Consider the following 23,577-nt stretch of genomic DNA (forward strand, 5'->3'; position numbering starts at 1 on the left):
CATCATCTGTCCTCCCACATTCCTCTCCTTGACACCATACCTGCCCATCACCTCCTCATCAACCCTGTTCCCTTCACCAACATGCCCATTGAAGTCCGCTCCAATCACCACCCTCTCCTCCTTGGGTACATGCTCCACCACGTCATCCAACTCACTCCCGAATTCTTCTTTCTCTTCCATCTCACACCCAGCTTGCAGGGCACATGAACTGATAACATTCATCATCACACCTTCGATTTCCAGCTTCATACTCGTCACTCTGTCTGACACTCTCTCACCTCCAATACACTCTTGACGTACTCTTCCTTTAGAATTACCCCTACCCCATTTCTCCTCCCATTTGCACCATGGTAGAAGAGTTTGAACCTACTTCCGATACTCTGGGCCTTACTCCCCTTCCACCTGGTCTCTTGCACACAAAGTATATATACCTTCTTCTGTCCATTATGTCAGCCAGCTCTCTCCCTTTCATCATTGGTGGTCACTCAGGGTCGAGTATGACTGTCCTCCCTCTGGGTCCCTCTGGGTCTTCAGGTGGTCATAGAAGCCGATCCTGGAGCCGCATAATGGGAGGAGGCCTGTGTGTGACAGCTTTTTACATGGAGTGGCTGATGTGCCTGCAGCTACCAGATGGTCCTTGGCAGCGGGTGGCTAGAGTCCAATGGCATGGAGAACCAAGATGACTGGGGACCACCCTCTGCAGCCTTCATCGGCTTTCACTGCGGTTGTGACCTGGAGACATCTTCCACTAGTTCCACCATTGAAGTCTTTGTTGGATCACGCTTCGTCTGGAACCTCCCCCTTGACCTATCTGCCTTGGGTGACCCTACCAGGAGCCAAGCTCCGGACGGCATCGCACTTGGGATCATTGGTACACGCAAGTTTCTCCACCACGGCAAGTTGGCAATCCAGGAGAAGTCTCTCCCTTTGCCATTCATAGTGCCAACATTCAAAGTTCCAACTCTCACCCCCACAGTCTTACCCTTGCTCCTCTCCTGCTGCCTCTGGGCATGCCTTCCCCCTTTCCTTCTCCTTCGCCCAACAGTAGCATAGGTTCCACCGGCACCCTGCTGGCCAACAGTGCTGGTGGTGGTCGTTGGCAACCCGGGCCTCGACCGATCCAGTATGGAAAGCTGATTTATGATCTGCATATTTGAATGGCAAAGATTTTAGGCCAGATGCCCTTCCTGACGCAACCCTCCCCATTTATCAAGGCTTGGGACCGGCACTGAGGATGAACTGACTTGTGCATCGTCAGTGGCTGGGTTTTATGACAATGGAGGTTTGCAGATGAGTTTTGTGCAGTCTCTTGTGTTGTTATGTCAAGAGGCTGCACTCTCTCTTATTCTGTGTGTGTGTGTGTGTGTGTGTGTGTGTGTGTGTGTGTGTGTGTAAAAAGGAAATTATATATGAATCTTTATTTGCTGTTTTCCAACTCATTTAAGAGTGCTCCTAACAATGTTGTAATTCCAGCTTGCATGGAACTGAACTGACTCTGACAGACACTGGTTTTGAACTGAAGCAAGACGTGCTCAGATAAAGCCATAGTTCTTGCCAGGACAAGAGCCTTAGTGGTATCTTTCCAGAGGGGGTCGCTGTTGCTTGTTATATGGCGTGGTTGTAGTGTAGTTGTAAAATAGGTTAGTTGGATGAAGTTGGTTAAACTCACGGCTTTTGACATGAATGTCACCAGGAACCTACGATACGCATGTATGTGTGTGAATGCATCCATCGTCAGGGGACAAATGAGAGTGGGTCCATGAATGAAGGGGTTCATATGGTAAATACAAAGTAACATTTTATGGAAGGGCGCAATTTGTATCTGTCTCTAACGAATAAATATTATACCACTCCTGACACCAATGAAAGATTATTCATTGATGCAACATAAGGTGCCATGTCAAGTTTCTTAAATTCTCGAGTTATTATTCATTGTCATTTAGACTTGCTAAATATAGAAGCTCATGATCGGGAAATCTAGACTCTGACGCAGCAGATGATTTTGATATTTTTTTTCCCTGTTGTGGTGATCTGGATATTCTGTCTTGTTAAAAACTGTAGACACTTCTGTGAAATAAAGCATATATTTAGTGTAAAATTCTGGATTAGTGGAAGATGGCGGCGTGAATTCATGTTCGCAGCGGCCTGACCCAGTGCCGTCCATGCAGTGTCTTTGTCAAACATCTGCGTCAAAGTTTGTGTCTTTGAGATGGCTGGGAGAGCTTGGTCTGCTGCATCCTGTGGGCCCGGGGATCACAGCCGTGCCTGGAGCTGCGCCTGAAGAGGAAACCCTGAGGGCGGTCTGACAGGACGCAGAAGCGGAGCAGGCTTAGCTAACTGCTAGCCCATGCAGACCGGCAGTTCTGATAACATCGAGGGCGGTCTGGCGGCGGCCTCGCCTAGCGTTGGCTGTGTTTTTGGTGTCGTCGTGTGGAGTGTGGGGAGGTGTGTCGAGGGTCTCTGGCTGGGAGAGCTGGCGTTGGATTGGCTGGGGGAGCCTGGTCTGCTGCATCTGGTGGGTCCAGGGACCACGGCCCTGCCTGGAGCTGCGCCCAAGGAGGAAACACCGAGGGTGGTCTGACAGGACGTGGAAGCGGGGCAGGCTAAGCTAACTGCTAGCCCATGCAGACCGGCAGTTCCGACAGTCATCCTGGCGTTCGCTTTCTTGGACAGTGGATTTTTTTTTCTTTTTTTAATGCGTTGGGTGTATGTGTTAGTTTGGATATACTATGTGTTCTGTAGTTTGGATGTGTTTTTGTCTTTGTGTTGCACTGCTGTGGGCTGGGGAATGGATATGTCATTTCATTTCATGTATGCAAGTGCATGAAATGAAATGACAAATAAATGTTCCTGGTTCCTGATTTCTTGTTTTTTAGACTGAAAAGCCAGGTACTTAGAGCGATCCAAAACAGGAGGCTACAATTTCTTTATCGCAGAATCCCCAATAAGAAAGCTGCTGTACTTCCTTTATAGAAAGCTTGTAAGAACAGGATACACTCACTTTTGCCAGCTGTAATAAGTATCCCGTGTGTGTGTGTGTGTGTGTGTGTGTGTGTGTGTGTGTGTGTGTGTGTGTGTGTGTGTGTGTGTGTGTGTGTGTGTGTGTGTGTGTGTGTGCAAGAATGTCAGTGCCTTGGTTGTGCTTTTAACATAATGGTATCTGTTTACTGTGACATCAGATCCACTGTGGTGTCACCCAGCTCGACTGCTGCTGAGCTCATTCAGTGTCATGTGACCTACTTGGTCTGTCTGTGACGACTATACCAGATAAACCTTATACCTATATTAAGTATAGTTCTTTGGGGGTGTCCGGGCAGTGTAGCGGTCTATTCCGTGGCCTACCAACATGGGGATCGCTGGTTCGAATCCCTGTGTTACCTCTGGCTCGGCCGGGCGTCCCTACAGACACAATTGGCCGTGTCTGCGGGTGGGAAGCCGGAGGCGGGTATGTGTCCTGGTCGCTGCACAAGCGCCTCCTCTGGTCTGTCGGGGCACCTATTCGGGGTGGGGGGGGGTAGCATGATCCTCCCACAAAACTCCTCACTGTCATGTGAAAAGAAGTGGCTGGTGACTCCACATGTACGGGAGGAGGCATGTGGTAGTCTGCAGCCCTCCCCGGATCGGCAGAGGGGGTGGAGCAGCGACCGGGACGGCTCGGAAGAGTGGCATAATTTGCCCGATACAATTGGAGATTAAAAAAAAAGGGGGGGGGGAAGTATAGTTTTTCAGGATACTCATAAAGTACACGCATTTGAGCAGTTACATCTGGCAGAGGAAGGAGAACCCCGCTCACACTTGTTCAGTTAAAACATTTCAGGAATCTCATGGTGACCAAGTGATCGAATCGCTGCGTCTCCACACCAACAGCTGCAGTAATGCTGTGTTTGAGTCCGATGTGGTCGCACAGTAATTCCTTTATGTAATTCCTGTGTGTGTGTGTGTGTGTGTGTGTGTGTGTGTGTGTGTGTGTGTGTGTGTGTGTGTGTGTGTGTGTGTGTGTTAATTTAGAGGCTGGTCCAGCACAAAGACAGGCAGTGGGTTGCAGCTGTCCAGCCTTGGCTCTCTGGCCGCTGTGGGGATAGGGCAGGCCATGACTGTGATGTCATCGTTACTTTACCGTTAAGGATTATTGTGCCACCTAAAATGGCTGTCATTAGAGTGTGTTTATGTCTGCACAGGTGTCACGGCGAGGGACAGACAGCGGTGTGCTTATGTCCGTGTGTTTGCACGTGTGTTCTTTTGCACATGTGCAAACTGATCACCCACCATGTGCTGTAAGCTGAGAAGAATTCTGCTTTAAGAATCAGTACTTTAGTTACTCTACAGTAACTGCTACTCTACAAGAATCAGTATTTTAGTTACTGTACAATAACTGTTACTCTACAAGAATCAGTACTTTAGTTACTCTACAGTAACTGTTACTCTATAAAATCAGTACTTTAGTTACGCTACAGCAACTGTTACTCTACAAGAATAAGTACTTTAGTTACTCTACAGTAACTGTTACTCTATAAAATCAGTACTTTAGTTACGCTACAGTAACTGTTACTGTACAAGAATCAGTACTTTAGTTACGCTACAGTAACTGTCACTCTACAAGAATCAGTACTTTAGTTACTCTACAGTAACTGTCACTCTACAAGAATCAGTACTTAAGTTACTCGACAGTAACTGTCACTCCACAAGAATCAGTACTTTAGTTACGCTACTGTAACTGTCACTCTACAAGAATCAGTACTTTAGTTACTCAACAGTAACTGTCACTCCACAAGAATCAGTACTTTAGTTACGCTACTGTAACTGTCACTCTACAAGAATCAGTACTTTAGTTACTCAACAGTAACTGTCACTCTACAAGAATCAGTACTTTAGTTACTCGACAGTAACTGTTACTCTACAAGACACAAAACCTGTTTCTCTGCACTTCTGTGCGTGTTCTGTGTCCGCTGTGTGAATTTTGTGTGTGCTCACTGACAAATCAACAGAAGAGCTATGTGAAAGCGTCCATACAAATGTTCCAACAGTGTTCTGTGTCCCCCTTCAGGTGTGGCAGATCCCAGACCAGGCACTGAGCCGCCCACTCTCAGAGCCCATTGTGGTCCTGGAGGGCCACTCCAAACGTGTTGGCATTGTCAGCTGGCACCCAACCGCGCGCAATATGCTACTCACTGCGGGTACACACAAGCACATGCACACTCGTACAGACATGCAGTCACACACACACACACACACACACACACACACAGACACGCAAACACATACAGACACACACACACACACAGACACGCAAACACATACAGACACACACCACTCTTAAACAAACACAATAAGACAATGCCCTCATGTCCACACTCACGCTCACACTCACTCTCATACACATACACTTATAGACAAACAATTAACCACACTTGCATGCACACACACAACCATGCATGGGCATACACACATGAATATTCATAATAACAACTAACAACACACAGACACACACAAAGAAAAACAATAGGGGGTCGCCGGTTCGAATCCCCTTGTTACCTCCGGCTTGATCGGGTGTCCCTACACACACAGTTGGCTGTGTCTGCAGGTGGGAAGCCGGATGGGGGTGTGTCCTGGTCGCTGCACTAGCACCTCCTCTGGTCGGTCGGGGATGCCTGTTCAGGGGGGAGGGGGAACTGGGGGGAGTAACGTGATCCTCCCTTGTGGTACGTCCCCCTGGTGAAACTCTTCACTGTCGGGTGAAAAGAAGCGGCTGGCGACTCCACATGTATCAGAGGAAGCCTGTGGTAGTCTGCAGCCCCCCCCCCCCCCCCAGATGGGTCAGAGGGGGTGGAGCAGCGACCAGGACGGCTCGGAAGAGGGGGGTAATTGACCAAGTACAACTGGGGAGAAAGGGAAGGGGGGGGGTGGTCTACTACCCCCTAAAAAAGAACAACAGTACACACTCATACACACACCAACACCCCCACCAACAGCAACAACAATAAATAACATTTCATCTGATAATCTGGACCTGACCCTCCTCCTCTTAGTTCCTCACCCTGAGCACTACAGTAGAGAGATGAGAGTCCAGGCCTGTTTACCAGCAGCCAGTAGTAGCTGGTGCAACAGTCAGAGGTTTAATGGGCTGACATCATTTGTGGAAATGATCACCAAACAGCCAAGTGTCAGGAAATCCAACAGAGGAAGCATTAAGGAAAAAAAAGCTAAGTGTTTTCCGAAAGATCTGCCCGCTAATGCCCCATCTTCTCCCGCGCGTCCTCTCAGGCAGTGATAACCTGATAATCATCTGGAACGTGGGGACGGGGGAGCCCCTCATCACAATGGACGACCACCCGGACCTCATCTACAACGTCAGCTGGAACCGCAACGGTAGCCTGTTTTGCACCACCTGCAAGGATCGACGCTTGCGTGTCTGTGACCCCCGTAAAAGGGAGGTGGTCGCGGTGAGTGAGCGTCTCCTCCGACTCCATTTTGTGGAGCACCGGTTAGTCATGAAGCAGAGGTTGAAATTTTGAAGGGATTTTAAGATACTCATTATATTGCTCGTCATTGTTATGGTGGATATGCGTGTGTTTTAAGATTATCCGTTTAGGCGGTCTATTGCGTTGCCTGCCAACACGGGGATCACTGGTTCGAATCCCCGTGTTACCTCCGGCTTGGTCGGGCGTCCCTACAGACACAATTGGCCATGTCTGTGGGTGTGTCCTGGTCGCTGCACTAGCGCCTCCTCTGGTCGGTCGGGACACCTGTACGGGGTGGAGGGGGAACTGGGGAGAATAGCGTGGTCCTCCCACGTGCTACATCCCCCAGGTGAAACTCCTCACTGTCAGGTGAAAAGAAGCGGCTGGTGACTCCACATGTATCGGAGGAGGCATGTGGTAGTATGCAGCCCTCCCCGGCTTGGCAAGAGGGGGTGGAGCAGCAACCGGGACGGCTCGGCAGAGTGGGGTAATTGGCCAGATACAATTGGGGGGGGTGGGATTATCCATTCAGGAAGATGTTTACATGACTGATAGTCCCACGATCAAGTCTCACCTCTAGTTTCAAGTCTAACAGAAAAAGAGACCAAGATTTTTGTCCTGCATACAAATAATGACCCAAATAACCAATAAGCAAAGATAGGTTCAGGAGAAGTGTGTACACTTTGCCACAGCAGGTCCCCAAAAAACCATTACAGGTGTAATGCTTACTGCCGGGGAACTCGGTTGCAAACCAGAATCAGATCACGGTTCAAAATGTTAAAGCTTAATGCCATGAAACATCCAAAACAGTAGGCAAAACCTGGTCCAGATTACAGGCAGGGTCAATAACAAAGAAAGCGATCAGAAAAGGCCAAAAACAGTGGCAAAAACAGAGTCAAAAACGGGCCGAGCACATTACCTACCAAACTAACAAGAGTCCAGGCAGAACAGGCTGGACCCGCCGCTGGCTGCAGAGACATCTGACAAGCACACACTTCATGGGCCGGGCGTAAACAGACATGTGATGATAGTGCTGACGGGAGACAGGTATGCAGGTGAAAGCTGAGAAGTTGGCAGGTAATAACATGTCAGTGAGTAATGGCTGAGAAACAGGAGGCGGAGCGGCAGACGGAGTTCAGGACATCCATTCATCCATTATCCAAGCCGCTTATCCCAGTTGGGGTCGCGGGACGCTGGAGCCTATCCCAGCAGGCGGGTAGGGAGTTCAGGACATGCTGGACAAAAAAACAGACAGAGACAGAGAAGGGAGCACAATTAGGTAGTAGTCCTGACAACAGGGAAGTGATGCTGGACCATACTCACTTTCCTAGTGTGCACACCAGAACCACAACATCTAGAAAGCAACTGATGAGGACAAATGTCTCCATTATCAGGGCCTGGGACTGGGAGTTAAAAGTGGGACGAGAGAAGGGACACAACAGAAGGAATGTTTCTGATCTGATCCTCTAAACTCTGTGATACTTGTCTCACCCTCCACCAATAGGAACGTCTGGCTCCGCACGAGGGGATCAGACCAATGAGAGCCATCTTCACCAGAGACGGAAACATCTTCACAACAGGGTTCACCAGAATGAGCCAGAGAGAACTGGGACTCTGGGACCCGGTAGTGAACATCGCACTGCCCCCACCCCTCACACACACACACACACACACACACACACACACAGACACACACACAAGCGAATACTGTATGCTCTTCTCATACATTTTACTGTTTCCACAGACAAATTTCGAGGAGCCTATTGCACTGTTAGAGCTGGACACAAGTAACGGAGTGCTGTTGCCCTTCTACGATGCAGACGCCAACATGGTCTACCTCTGTGGAAAGGTACTGGCCGTGTCGTTGCTTCAGTGTGGATGTTTGACTTTCTAATTCAGATCAATAAATGTACAGTGTATCCTGCCTGACTTTGCACGGGTACATTTTGAAACATATCAGGCCTTGTCGTTAGTGTATGGTAATGTGTGTTATCCATCCATCCATTATCCAAACCACTTTATGCTGCTGTCAGGGTGGCGGGGATGCTATATGTGCAAAAATAAATGATTCTGTAGCCAGTTAATTTTCCTTCTTTCTTTCCTAACCTGTATGTGTCTACCGTATGTCTTTGTTTGGACGTATTTCTGTGTCTGTGTGTTGTTCATGCACATGCATACATACATACATTTACATGTGCATCTGTATTTGCTTGCATGTGTGTGTGTGTGTCTGTTTGCGTTTATATGTGCGTGTAGGGAGACAGCAGTATCCGTTACTTTGAGATCACAGAGGAGCCACCATTTGTCCATTACCTCAGTACCTTCAGCAGTAAGGAGCCCCAGAGAGGAATGGGATTCATGCCCAAGAGAGGAGTGGATGTCAGCAAGTGTGAGATTGCCAGGTAGGATACACACACACCTTCATCTAGTGCAGCGGCTCTCGGCTCCAGTTCACTCCTGTCCACCTTAAACATACCACAGAATTAAAAAGAACAGTGAACAAGGGCTAAGCTAGGCAAGACAATATCAGAAGAGATTCGGGGCTTTAATTGACTACCGTATTTCCCGGACTACAAGTCACACCGGAGTAAAAGTTACATTCAGCAACAAACGTGTTGTCGCGAGGAAAAAAAAAGTTAGTCGCTTCGGTGTAGAAGTCCCATTTATATGATGGTACAGTATTTTCAATTTAGTCACAAGATTAAACAGTGCCATCTAGTGGCCTTAGTTGAGATGCAGCGTATTCGTCCAACAAAATTACATGGTGTAAGCCGCTTTGGAATATAAGTCGCAGGACCAGCCAGACGAGTAAAAAAAAAAAACAAAAAAAAAAACCAGCGACTTATAGTCCGGGAAATACGGTATATGTAATGGGCGCAAATATGACACGTTTGGCCACAGACCCCCCAGATAATGAGACTGCGTCTCTCAGGGGTGTATGGGAAATGGAAAGATTTTTGCTATTGTTAATTTACACTTTTGAAGGCGTCGACATGGCATGCTACATGTGAAAATTATAGATGTTAGAATGTATCCCATGATTAAAATGACTTGATATTTCATGAACTGTTAGCAGCTGGATAGCTCAGTAGGCAAGAATGCAGGCTTTCCCGCTATAGATTTGGGGTTCAAACCCCGGTTGGCATGAGCCTCCAGTAAGATTCCATGGCTTAGAGTCCTAATGTTGTACAAGCCAGCTACCTCTCAGATGTACGTTGCTTTGGATAAAAGCGTCTGCTAAATGAAGTTGTAAATTGCATAATTTTTATGCAACACTTTATATTAACTGCATCTAAGAAGTGTTAGTTAATAGGTAATAAGGCCCTTAGAAGTCATAACTTTTGTATTTTGTAGACAAAATTCTTTTAATAACTTTTAATCTTGAGGGTCGTTAGATGCTACATGCAAAGTTTTATGCAGATTGGACTTACAAGACGAGTTTAAAAAAGTAAATTTTACGTATTTCTCAAGTGACAGTGGATGAAAACATGTTTATGATGCTATTATTAATACTTATATAGTCTTATTAACGCATGATAATGTTAATAAGCATTTCATAAACACTTATAAGGGCCTTATCACCTATTAACTAACACTTATTACAAGCACTTAATGTAAAGCATTACCAGTTTGTTTTTTTAGTAAATTAGATTATGAGCAAACCACACGAGCACTGCCATCTTGTAAAAGAACAATTATATACAGAACCACACAATTATTTCTTATTTTTCTTTTTTTAAGAATAATAGTAAGAAATAATTGTATGTTTCTGTCCTTTTTTTAATTTGGTCCAGTGGAAGTTTTTTTTATGTCTCAAGGGAGGCTGTTCCACCAACTGGGAGCATAGATGATAAAAGCAGTATCCCCAGCAGGTTTTATGTGGGCCCAGGGGATTTTTAAAACAGAAGTACCTATTGACCTTAAGGGTCCGGAAGATTTCTGGCTGAGGAGCATATCTCCAATATATTTGGGTACTAAAAGAAGGAGAAGAACTTCAAAATCAATTCTTTCTTTAACTGGGAGCCAGTGTAGGGTTTGTAGGATTAGTGAAATGTACTCTCCTTTCTTTGTTTTTGTTAAAATACATGCTGCTGAGTTCTGAATGAGTTGGAGATGATAAATGATTTTTCTTTGCGAGACAAGTGAAAAGTGCATTACAGTAATCTAATCTGCTGGTCACAAAAGCATGAACTAATTTTTCTAATACTCCATGAGAGGCAAAACCTCGAACTTCAGTGATGTTTTTAGGTGATAAAATGCAGATTTTGTAATGCTATTTTTATGGGACTGAAAATTAAAGTGTTCATCTATGATGACACATAGGTTTTTAATTTGACGACTACCCTTCAGTGTAAAATCAAAAACTAATTTTTTTCTTCATTTGGCTGCAAGAAATTTTGAGACATCCACAGGTTTATGTCCTTGATACAGTTACATAATGTATGGGGTGTAAGTCCCGAGGTCAGAGATATATAAAGCTGTGTCATCAGCATTGTTGTGGTAATTAACATTTCTATTCTGTATCAATTTTCCAAGAGGGAGCATATATAAATTAAATAACAGAGGCCCAAGGATGGACCCCTGCGGGGCACCACATGAGGCGAAATCGCCCACAGCAATAAAATAGTCTCTGCCTGTCAGATGGGTCCTAAACCAGTCAAGTACAGACCCAGAGAGACAAATCCAATTTTCAAGTTTGCTAAATAAGATATTGTGGTCAAAGGTATCAAAGGCTGCACTTAGATCGAGTAGAATAAGCATAGAGAGCAGCTTAGTGTCAGAGTTCTTTCTCAGGTCATTGGTCACTTTAACTAGTGCCGTCTCAGTGCTGTGGTGTGCATGAAAACTAGACTGATAATATTCTTAGAAACAGCTTTGTTTAGGTAGTCATTTAACTATGAATACACAACTTTTTTTCAAGAAATTTACAAAGACAGAAGATTTGAGATAGGGCTGTAGTTACTCACTGTGGAACAGTTTGAACTTTTTAACATTGGTTTCACAATGCCAGTTTTCAGACCAATAGGAAAAACAGCACTTTGCAGAGAGCAATTTACAATGTTTAACATATCATCAGACAAACCACTGAAAACTGTTTTGAAGAGGCTTGTAGGGAAGGTTTCTAAAGGACAAGAAGATGACTTTAGAGCAGATAAAACTTCAGTGAGTGTTTTCAAGTCGATTATGGAAAAGGGTACTATACCACTGCCCTTGTTACCATCATTGGATGGAAATGGGAATTCAGCCGCTGTTTTGTGTGGATTTGATTTTGGATCAAATATTATTGAGCTTATCATTGAGGAAGGAGGAAAATTCCTCACATCTGGCAGTATACTGTATGTCACACGATATAGCAGGCATAGGGTTTATCAGATAGTCAATAGTACTAAACAAAAAAAATAAATATATATACGTTATTTGTGTGATATTCAATGATATTGGAGAAAAATTATTACCTTGCAAGTTGTAGTTCTTTTCTATAGTTGTGTTGGCCATCTTTGAATATTTGCTTATCAATGTCAAGTTCTGTTTTCCTCTATTTATGCTCATATTTTTGCCATTTTCTTTTTAGTAGTCTAACATTCACTTCCTTTCTCCAGGGTGCTTTCTTTTACCCAGATATGACTTTCATATTTAGTGGTGCAATAATTTCAGTGTTTTCCCTAATTCTATTATTGAAGCTGTCCACTAAAATCATTACATGAAGAAGTAGCAGCACTTGTGTAACCTCAGAATTAATATATCGCTTTCTTACTTTCTGATCTGTGTCAATCTTAGAAATCAAGACTTTTACATCAAAAAAGCAGTAATGATTAGAAAGAGCCACATTCAGGTGTAGTATGTGTTTTTGTGTTTTGACAACATAAAGATACCTTGTTGATAGTCACAACACATTTGCACAGAGTAAGAAGAGACAGCATTGGCATTATCTTTCTTCCACTCACATCTCAGCCCAGATAATGAGTACCTGGAAACAGCTCCTCTGTTGTGCATTAAGTTGCCGATGTTAGATGATATTCCTATTGATAAAATGACCATCAAGCCTCCTGGACCTCTGTGTGGGAGTTAAGCCAGAGTTTGCAGACAAAAGATCCAAGGCTTGCTTCAGTGATTGTTGTTTTACCTTAAGTGTTTGTATGGTCAAGGTGAACATCTGTGCAGAGCATGTGGGTATCATCCAAAGACAAAACTACATCCCTCTTAATTCCAGTAGAAGAGGATGGATTCTAGATTTTTTTTAAAAATGACAAAAGAAAGAAGAAATGTAGAGAGTCATTTGATGGACACATTCCAATTTCTAATTTGAGTGAGTGGTATCACACAAGTAATATCTCCAGAGGAACTAAGTCTGTTCTGTTAGTTTTTAATGTGGCCTGCAACATATGATATGTGTCCCTTCATATTTGAAGGATTATCCATCATCCATCCTCTGATGTTTGCCTGGCAAATAGTCCTACATTAACCATTGTAAACTATGCAGCAGCTTTCAAGAATGTCATAATAATAATAATGCATTTTATTTAAATGTGCCTTTCAAGACACTCAAGGTCACCTTACATCAAATACAATAAAACCAAACAGTAAAAACATTTGTAGAATCAACAATAAAACACACTGTATGCAATAGAACATACATCAGCAGGAGTTAAAAAAAAGATGAATTTGATGCTGTTAATGCTGTTAAAGTGAGTATGCTAGTTTTAAAAAGGTGTGTTTTAAGAGCAGTTTTGAATTCTGTAATGGAGTCCAGTAAGCGGATGTGATGGGGGATGGAGTCCCAGAGTATGGGTGCAGCATAGGAGGAAGCCCTGGCACCCATTGTGCTGAGGTTGATGGCTGGTAGCACCAACAGACCTGCTGGTGAAGACCGGAGGGAGCGAGATGGAGTGTAAGTCTGAATGAGGTCTGTGAGATGAGCAGGGGATAGATTATGAAGAGCTTTGAATGTTAATAATGACATTTTAAAATTAATCCGCTGTGATACAGGAAGCCAGTGTAATTGAATCAGCAGGGGGCAGACAGGGTCAGTGGACTTTGAACGTGCTGTAGAATTCTGGATGAGCTGAAGTGAATAAGTTTGTCGGGGATGCCTGCCAGGAGCGCATACACAGTAACGCAAATTTAGTTTTGTAAAAGTCATCTGCTCTTTTTAGCTCAGCTCGCCCTCCTCTCTTTTCCTGTCCTCTCCTTTCAGATTATACAAACTCCATGACAAGAAATGTGAACCTATAACAATGACAGTTCCCAGAAAGGTAAGTACAAAAACAGAGTTCAGCCCAAAACGAGTCCCCTCCACGTCCAGGTAGCGTAGTGGTCTATTTTGTTGTCTACCAACAAAATAGACCTGGTTTGAATCCCCGTGTTACCTCCGGCTTGGTCGGGTGTCCCTACAGACACAACTGGCCGTGTCTGCGGGTGGGAAGCCGGATGTGGGTATGTGTCCTGGTCGCTGCACTCGCACCTCCTCTGGTCAGTTTGGGCGCCTGTTCAGGGGGGAGGGGGGAATAGCGTGATCCTCCCACGCGCTACATCCCCCTGGTGAAACTCCTCACTGTCAGGTGAAAAGAAGCGGGTGGCGACTCCACATGTATTGGAGGAGGCATGTGGTAGCCTGCAGCCCTCCCCGGATCGGCAGAGGGGGTGGAGCAGAGACCGGGGCGGCTCAGAAGAGTAGGGTAATTGGCAAGATGCAATTGGGGAGAAAAAGGGGGGAACCCCCCCCCCCAAAAAAAAGTCCCCTCTGAATTGCACCTGCAGGATTCATTTTTTTTAACATATGTTGTGCTCTTCTATTACTCCTGTAGGAAATAATAGACAGTTTCTCTCACCCTCATATGTCCATTTGTTTATTTCTACGCTGCTGGTATGTTTATCTTCTATTCTCCTCTGAACTCCGAGCCATCTTATCTTCTTCCACTCCGGTCTTCCTGTCTGAGTAGGTAGGTGGATCGATCAATGAGTGGTTCATCGGCCTTTGTTTGAAATTTGCCTTATCCGTCCCCCAGTCAGACCTGTTCCAGGATGACCTATACCCCGACACCGCGGGGCCTGAGCCGGCCATGGAGCCCGAGGAGTGGCTGGAGGGCCGCGATGATGACCCCATCCTGGTGTCCATGAGGCAGGGCTATGTGCCGCCCAAGAGCCGTGAGCTGAAAGTGGCCAAGAAGAACGTTCTGGACTCCAGACCCTCCACCCGACGCAGCATGTCCACATGTGACGCCAACAGCCTGCCAGTAAGTGCCGTGATGGCGCGGGTTGCTATGTGTACGTCCTGTGTGGCGCCATCTCTTGTGCCTGCATGTTAATACAGTCCACAGATCTCTTGAATATGACATGAATAATAACACCGATTCATAACTTGTTTTCCTTTCCTTTTTTTGTTGTTGCTTACACTCGCTTTCTTTTACCTGACTCTGTAGTCCTGTCTCTGTTTACCATATTTTCCTTCATCTCTTTTTTTCTTCTTCTCTCGATCCTGCTTACCCCAGCACCTTTCTTCCAAGCTCTTCTCATCGTTTTGGTTTGTTTTTGTTTTGTTTTTTTCCAGTTGTTCACTTTCCTTGACCTGTCTTTCCACTTGTCTTTCCTCCTTTTCCTTTCGTATCCCCTTTCCTCTTATGTCCTTTTTATCCCCCTCCTCTCCTACCGGATCTGCTTCTCTTTCCCTTTTCTTCTTTCCTTCTCGTCTATCATTTTCTTTTCCCTCCTCTCCTCTCCTCTCCTCTCTAGCCTCAGTTGATTGAGAGGTTGCTGGAGGAGATACAGAACCTGAAAGCCACAGTTTTGTCTCAGGAGAAGAGAATCTGTGACCTGGAGAACAAGCTTTCCCAGTACACTAACGGCACTGCCTGATAGCACCCCCGCCCATACCCCCCCTCCACACCCACTCACACACACACACACACGTGCTGAGGAAGTAGTCAGTTATATTAATATCACAGAGACACGTTGCCCTTGCATAGGCATGGAAAAACATCCCCTTTGACCCGCGGACAGTAAAGTGCCCTAACAAGCCTGTCCCACTAATGCTGTTACAGAAACTCATAGATGGTCATGTATGTAGCGTGTACGGTGAACCCCACGAGGGTTACATGGTGGACAGTGGGGGTTGTGCGTTTGATAGACGTGTGGCGGTAAGGACTGAGGAAAGTAAACTTTTCTTTGTGTTTTCGTGTAGAATGGTTGTGTGCAAATGGCATCTCAAGGTGCTTTTTAGAAGATTGCATCCCATGAAACTCACAAACTAAACAGCCATGAACACATGCCACCAATAGTAAGCAAAGGGACACACACGCACACATGTGCGCACACACATGCACACACATAAGCACACAAACACGCGTGTGCACACACATGCACATGCCCAAACACACACACACACACACACACACAGGCATGCACGTGTAGAACGTAACAGGGGCACACACAACACACAGCCATCTATCTGCACAATGCATTTCAGCGTATATATGTATACTCACCTTGCCATCCTTATAGGATTATCACTGACCAGCACATGGAAATAAGTCTCTCTGAATCTCTGACACCCTTTTTCAAAATGTAAATAGCGATTAAGGACAAATGGAGAAAAAAGAAAAAAAAGTTGAACTTATACCAAAATGTGAAAACCAAAAACAATTTTGTGTGTTCTGCAAAGGATTATACATAAGAAACATTATGACATCAATAAAAACAGTCTTTTTTAAAGTTTTGTGTAGTTTTTTTTTTCTTCTTCAATTTTTGTTTATTCAAGTAATAAAGCCACAACAATAAGGCAAACATTACAATTGAAAACTTTTCATCCTCTGTGGGGCGCTCCTGCGTGCGACCCGGAAGCAGTCTACCTAGCGGTTTTTAGCTGTTTTTTTATGTTTTGAGTGTGTTCTCTAACGTCGCGCGCGCGCGCGTGTGTGAGAGAGGTTACGTCAGACTCGGTATGTGGGCTGTGGGGTCGTTTACGCGCTGTCGCCGGGCGCGATATTATGAACCCTACATAGGCCTCGCCAAAATCCCGTTTCTGGCTTTGTCACGTGTGCGCCACCGTAGCAACGCGAAAATATGTTGTTATGGGGTTAGCGCTCATCAAGGAAACGCTGTACACCCACAATTTAACCTGTCTAAGTTATCCACAATCAACATTACTATAATACCAATAACGTATCCAAGGAGCAGAGGCAGACCTTGTAACCTAAAATTGTTAGGTTAGTCAACTTAAGGCTATTCTTTCCCTCACAATCATAATTTCAACCCCATGGTTCACTTTTTAGACGATTCATAAGTTATGTAACTTAATATTTTGATTATTTTTTTATACACAGGTAACAACTTACTGATCAGCTTTCTTAAATGTGAGAAAGTCTATTTATTAGATATATGTTCATTTTCAGACAACTAACGTTACTTACCTCTGTTCTGTTGTTGACAGCCAGCAGTCCAAAATTACAAAAGCAGCCAGCTGTCCAAAATTGCGAAAAATACAAAATTACAAAATTGAAGGTAGCTAACGTTAGCTTTGCTTCGCACCGAGTTGATAGTTGATTGTTTCCTTAGCAACGCAGCGGAAATCCGGCGTCCGTTCGCGAGATTTGGGACAGGGTACGGGATTTTGGCGAGGGCTATGTAGGGTTCATAATATCGCCCCCGGGCGTCTTCTGCCATGGCGCGGAAAGACATCATGGCGGCTCCGAGAAACGACTCACTTCCGGCCGCGAGCTCCTTCTTTCACAACGGACCTCGACGAAAGGCGGTGTGCCGGCGAGTATACCGACGGAGCTGAACATACCGTACAGCCCGGATGAAAAGACTTCTCGTCGGACTTCTCATCGAAAAAGAGGAGGAAGGGGAGGGGGACGCCGCAAACTGAAAAGTCCTCAGGCTCGACAATCGCCGCAGGCCTCCTCCACGGCCAGCAGTCCTGCTATCCGATGTGCAGTCTATCAGGCATACGGTAGAGGAGCTGGGAGCGTGGGCCAGATACAGACGTGAGACCTGCCTTCTTGCCTTTACGAAATGGACCGGGGCGAGGACCTGACGATAAGTGGGTTAGGTAGCCCATTTCGGCTGGACCGGTGACCGGAGATTACCGGGAAGAGTCGAGGGGGAGGAGTGGGTTTTTTCGTCAGCCACAGGTACTGTAACGCCGGTGTGGTTCGGGAGAAGATGTGTACTCCTGCTGTCAGTCTCGCTCCGCCCTCACTGCCTCGTGAATTTCAACAGCTGTTCTTCACGATAGCGTACATTCATCCGCGAGCTAATGCATCCGCCGCTGCACAACTGGTTGCCGTAACACACAGGCTCGATTCAAATTTACCCTTGACCCATACGAACAGTATGTGACCTGTGCCACCACACAAAAGAACACTACGATAGACCTGTGTTATGGTTCAGTGTGCGGCGCTCACAAGTCCTTGCCCATGCCTTCTTTTGGTGCGTCGTACCATAACATTGTGTATCTTATCCCATGTACAAACCCTCCTTCAGGTGCCTTGAGTGTGGGGAGAAACAAATAAAGACTTGGTCAGAGGACAGTGTCTCCTCTCTTCAGGTACCTTGAGTGTGGGGAGAAACAAGTAAAGACTTGGTCAGAGGACAGTGTCTCATCTCTTCAGGCGCGTGAGTGTAGGGAGAAACAAGTAAAGACTTGGTCAGAGGACAGTGTCTCCTCTCTTCAGGCACGTGAGTGTAGGGAGAAACAAGTAAAGACTTGGTCAGAGGACAGTGTCTCCTCTCTTCAGGTGCCTTGAGTGTGGGGAGAAATAAGTAAAGACTTGGTCAGAGGACAGTGTCTCCTCTCTTCAGGCGCCTTGAGTGTGGTGAGAAACAAGTAAAGACTTGGTCAGAGGACAGTGTCTCCTCTCTTCAGGCGCATGAGTGTAGGGAGAAACAAGTAAAGACTTGGTCAGAGGACAGTGTCTCCTCTCTTCAGGTACCTTGAGTGTGGGGAGAAATAAGTAAAGACTTGGTCAGAGGACAGTGTCTCCTCTCTTCAGGCGCTTGAGTGTGGGGAGAAACAAGTAAAGACTTGGTCAGAGGACAGTGTCTCCTCTCTTCAGGCGCGTGAGTGTAGGGAGAAACAAGTAAAGACTTGGTCAGAGGACAGTGTCTCCTCTCTTCAGGTACCTTGAGTGTGGGCAGAAATAACTAAAGACTTGGTCAGAGGACAGTGTCTCCTCTCTTCGGGCATGTTTTGATTGCGCTGACTGGCAGTGTTTTTATGATGCTTGTGATGATATTGATGAACTTTCTGACACTATCTCGTCTTACATCACATTCTGTGTTGACTCAGTTATCCCAAATAAAAAGGTTGTTACTTGCCCAAATAACAAACCTTGGATAACTAAAGAGCTCAAATTGGTTATTAATAAAAAGAAAAGGATCTTTTATTCGAGAAAAAGACTGTGTCAAGAGAAGTGAGGAATGAAATAGCTAAGGCCAAAATGAGGTATAGGGAAAAAAAATAGAAATGCAATATAGCAGTGGTGACCATAGAGCAGCCTGGCAAGGGATCAAATCAATGGCCTCCATTAACCAATATGCAAGTGAGACCAAGCAACTTAGTGTTAATGGGGTGGAGGATGCTGATCTGTCAAACACTTTAAACTCCTTTTTCTCTCGCTTTGAAAGGTCTGATTTTTACTCATAATTTTTCCAGGCTGAGGGAGTCCCTCGTACCTGTATCAGAATATTGTGATATCTCAAAAACATCCCACAGCCTTATTTAAGAAAATGAACATAAGGAAGGCTGCTGGCCCCGATGCCACCTGCGGGCGCACTCTGCGCTACTGTGCTGACTAGCTCAGTGAGGTCTTCACTAAACTCTTTCAGATGTGTGCCAACTGTTGCCAGTTACCTTCAATCTGGAAAACTTTCACTGTAATCCCTATTCTGAAATAAAAAAATTCCAGAGAACTAAATGAGTTCAGACCTGTTGCACTTTGATCACTTAGAATGAAAACCTTTGAGAAATTTTTAAAAGATGAAGTTGTCTCCCTAGTTGATGGCAAACTAGACCCCTTGCAGTTTGCTTATCAAGCTGGCAAGGGTGTGGAGGATGTAAAACTCTTCATCCTTGACAGAGTATATAAGCACCTGGAGAAACCCAATTCTCATGTGAGACTTTTATTTGCTGACTTCTCTTTGCCTTTTAACAAGATGCAACCTCAGATTTTGATCGAGCGGCTTGCGTCTTATTTTACTTTTAAACTTTTTAACAGACAGAACCCAGCAGATTTTAGTTAATGGAGTCATGTCCAATGTCCTGGTCTCAAACGGGCTCACCGCAGGGTTGCGTTCTTTCCCCCATGCTTTTTATTTTGTATACAGACAGCTGTAGGTCTTCTAAAGAGGGTAGCTACCTGGTGAAATTCTCTGACGATACCGCACTTTTGTCTCTTCTTCAGGGCTCAGAGTCAGATCATGGTTGTGTCCTACCTGCCTTTGTTGATTGGTGCGATGATAACTTCCTTGACCTTCAAAAACTAAAGAACTTTGATTTTAGGAAGAACAGTGATATACCCAAAGCTAGCACTATACATGGCGAGGATGTTCTAATTGTTGACACTTACTTGGGAACCGTGTTCGACTCCCAACTCAAGTTCGATGTGAACACAGATTTAATTGTCAAGCGTGGACAACAGAGAATTCACTTACTGTGGAAACCTAACTCCTTTAATGTCTGTAACCCCATCGTATGTTTTTTAACAGTCATTTATTGAAAGTCTTTTAACTTTTTCCTCTATTTGCTGGTTTATGGGTTGACTGTGAAGGACAGGAATCACCTAAACAGTATTGTTAAGGTCTGCTCCAAAATAATCAGAGTCCAGCAGAGAGACTTGTGCTCCCTCTGGCAGAAATGTGTGGCCCAGAAAGCAAAAGGGATTGTTAGCCAATCTGACCATGTCCTGTCCAGTGAATTCATTGTAATGCCCTCAGGCCGGTGCTATAAAGTGCCCCCTAGGAAAAAAGATCGCCGTTCTCGGTCCTTCATTCCTTCTGCTATCAGGCTGTTAAATGCTGAGAGTAGTCATTTTAAATAAATGCTTTATGTTGTTTTAAACCACAATAGTTGGTTTATACCTTGTTTGTAGTTTCACATGGCTTGTGGGCCTGTATGTTCACTGACTGTAGTGGGGGAATGTAACCCGCAATACATCTTAGAATGCTCCATTTATTTATTTATTATTCTATTCTTTTAACTTATATGAATTTTTGCCCTTCGCTTGGTCCTCGTGTGTGTCTACATACAGGGAGGGCCACAGCCACATGAGGGTGACAGTGTGCATCTCTTGCCCATGTACTGATCTGTCTGTTGTCTCTGACATGGTGATGATTGCCGCTTGTCTGAGTTTGTGTAGGGTCTGGGTAGACTGTAAGAACTGAATTGCTCCTCTGGGATAAATAAAGTTGTCTGAAACTGAATCGGAAAACGGTGAGCAGGCACCACAAGAGCTGTAAAACATATACACAAACCATAAAAAAGGCATAAAATAAATCAATCAAGCAGAATAAAATGTAAAATAACAATAAAATAACTAAATTGTAACTAAGAATTGACTTTAGTTTTTAAGATATTATGTTGGTCAGATCATTTTCTAGTAATCCATAGAGAGCTTTGGCACATTTTGATTTCATTAATTTCAGGGACTTAATATAGAGTTGAGTAGCACATGAAGATGGGTGGAGTCTTAATAAATTTAGCTGTATGAAAAAAAAAAAATTGGCTAAAATAAGTAAAACATTGATCAGCTGGTCCAATCTTTTATCTTTTAATAACACACCAGAAATAACACTGTTATGATCTATAATATGCATAGCTATGGTTTTTCTACTTAATCCAAAGGAATTGTGCAAAAGTGCAACTGGACTTGGTATATATCCGTGAAGACGTTTTGCCTCTCATCCAAGAGGCTTCATCAGTTCGTGCCTTTCTGACTAGACCAAGCTAGTCTGACTGGCTGGTGATGAAACTCAGATATTTATCCTCTTTGGAGTCATTATCATAGCTATTGATGTCCATGGCTCTTTGTGTTCTGCCACCAAAATGAATAGTCCCGAACTCACTGGACAACCCTGCTGGGTTCCTTTCTGTACATCAAAATGAGGCGAGGAACCATGAAGTAATGAAACATGGCTATTCATTTCCTTGTACAAAGTCTCTATGACCTTTATGAAATTGAAATTTCTCTCTTGATTACTTTTATCTAGTTTGCAAAAATAAGAGATGTTTTGTTCTCCTTGTATCCATTTAGCGTTTGAGTGAATATGTGCACCCTTAGCTTTGCAGACAAAGATGGCATCAAGCTTGTTTTGGAATTCCGTAATTTTTTGTCTGTCCTCCTCAGTGGGATTACTTTTATTACAATGTGTGTTCAATTTCTTAATTAAATATTTTCCCTCCTTTCTAGCCATAAGAGCTTTTTCTTTATTAAAAGAAATTGAATATTTTCTGACCTTATACTTAACGAATTTCCATTTGTTTACATATGATTGGATTTTAGGGGCCATTTTGAGAATCCTCCAGCATGGCTTTGATTTTCTGACAGTAACCTTCATCTTGCAATAGACTTGAGTTAAATTTCCAAAAACCTTTGTTATTTCTATTAGTATAAGTTGGCTTCAGCTCCAAATGTATTAGACTGTGGTCTGTTAAAGGGGCAATATCCACTGATAAATCAGAGACAGATTTTGACAATTTACCAATAATCAGTTCTAGATTTACATGTTCTATTTGGTTTAAACCAAGAGTACTGTACTTTCTCAGGGTTCTTGACTCTCCATATATCCTCTAAACTCAGTGTGTTACAGAAGTCCATTATGGTGTTGCTATAGTGATCTGTATCAAACCTTGATGGGCACCTGTCTTTCAATTCATCTGGGGGTCATATTAAAGTCTCCCCCAACTATAATATTATCTGTAAGATATAGGATTTTAATTTCCTCAACCAAAGTGCTAATATCTGACAGCAAATCCTTGTTCTGTGTGCTGTAATTGTAGCCATAAAGATGGCAAAGAATAAAAAAAAAGAATCCTCTATATTCACAACTAACACAATCCAACAACCATTTACATTTGTTTTGTAAGCTATGACCTTCCCTGGGCAGTTGTTGAATAAAACAGCAACTCCACCTGAGCGTGAAGAACCATGGCTAAGTATCATTCTTACCCCCCGCTGGTGAAACCAGAACTTAACATCATATTGACTTGAATGAGTTTCCTGTAGGACTACAATATCGACACCTTCTTAGAATAATGGCCTAAGTTATATTCTCAAATTTTTCCAAAAGCAGAATAAACTGACAAATTTTGTTTCAGTTTCAGTTTATTCTTCATCACCTTCTTAGAATAATGGCCTAAGTCATATTTTCAAGTTTTTCAAAAAACTTGAAAATATGACCTAGGCTATTATTTTAAGAAGGTGACGCTATGGGCTTTTAGTCCCTTACAGAATAAAAAGATTGCTTTTCGTTTTTGATTTTGATTTTGTAGACCCTCTGGTATACGAGAGATCAGAATGTTTGTAAACAAGGAGCGCCAAGCTACTTCCGGGTGGATTCTAGTAGCTGGGTAGTGCCTTGCTAGTAGCTAACGTACATAACGGTTGGATAGCACCGGTTGAACAGACAAATTTTCAAAATGCCGAAACCGTGCTGTGTGTGTGGGGCTGTAATGCCAAATGTACCCCGGCAAACAAGGTTTTTGGCTTTTTCCGGTTTCCATCAGACAAATCTAAATCTCCCCAGCGAAGTCTGTGGGTACAGAGGGTAAAACGGGACGAAGAGCACTGCTAACGTTACAAAGTTAGTGAACTTGCCAGGAGGACTTACTTGTGCTGAACTGGGAGGAGGATGGAAACTGTCCACTCATGACCGGATTTGTGGGAGAGATTTTATTACAGGTAACAGTTAACATTGTTGCCCTGGTGTAGTGGGAGATTGTGTATCCATCTCACCCGCTAGCTAACGTTAACCACATTTTACATCAGTCAAAGTAACGTAAATCCCCGATCGCGACATTACTAATGAAGACAACATATATTATTGTTGATGAAACACCCAGCTTTCTATAGCTAGGCCCACTACTTTATTTTTGTTTCAACAGAATTATTAATTAATTAGTCGC

The 23,577-nt window shown here is 44.1% G+C and overlaps 1 protein-coding gene across 2 annotated transcripts in view; it reads left to right on the forward strand.

Annotated features, from left to right (window-relative positions):
* coro6 (coronin 6) overlaps nucleotides 1-16,151 on the forward strand; it is a 33,779-nt gene extending 17,628 nt beyond the window's left edge. Inside the window, exons 4-11 of one of the 2 annotated variants that reach the window (XM_056284616.1) lie at nucleotides 5,045-5,174; nucleotides 6,262-6,440; nucleotides 7,963-8,082; nucleotides 8,203-8,307; nucleotides 8,715-8,860; nucleotides 13,654-13,711; nucleotides 14,465-14,692; nucleotides 15,189-16,151. In XM_056284616.1, coding sequence (XP_056140591.1) covers nucleotides 5,045-5,174; nucleotides 6,262-6,440; nucleotides 7,963-8,082; nucleotides 8,203-8,307; nucleotides 8,715-8,860; nucleotides 13,654-13,711; nucleotides 14,465-14,692; nucleotides 15,189-15,311 — 1,089 coding nt within the window. In that variant the 3' untranslated portion in view covers nucleotides 15,312-16,151. Of the gene's footprint in view, nucleotides 1-5,044; nucleotides 5,175-6,261; nucleotides 6,441-7,962; nucleotides 8,083-8,202; nucleotides 8,308-8,714; nucleotides 8,861-13,653; nucleotides 13,712-14,464; nucleotides 14,693-14,878 lie in introns of both variants that reach the window. The other variant, XM_056284615.1, reaches the window with a different exon arrangement.
* The last annotated feature ends 7,426 nt before the right edge of the window (nucleotides 16,152-23,577 follow it).

This window comes from Lampris incognitus, chromosome 8, assembly GCF_029633865.1.
Source record: "Lampris incognitus isolate fLamInc1 chromosome 8, fLamInc1.hap2, whole genome shotgun sequence".
NCBI lineage: Eukaryota > Metazoa > Chordata > Actinopteri > Lampriformes > Lampridae > Lampris > Lampris incognitus.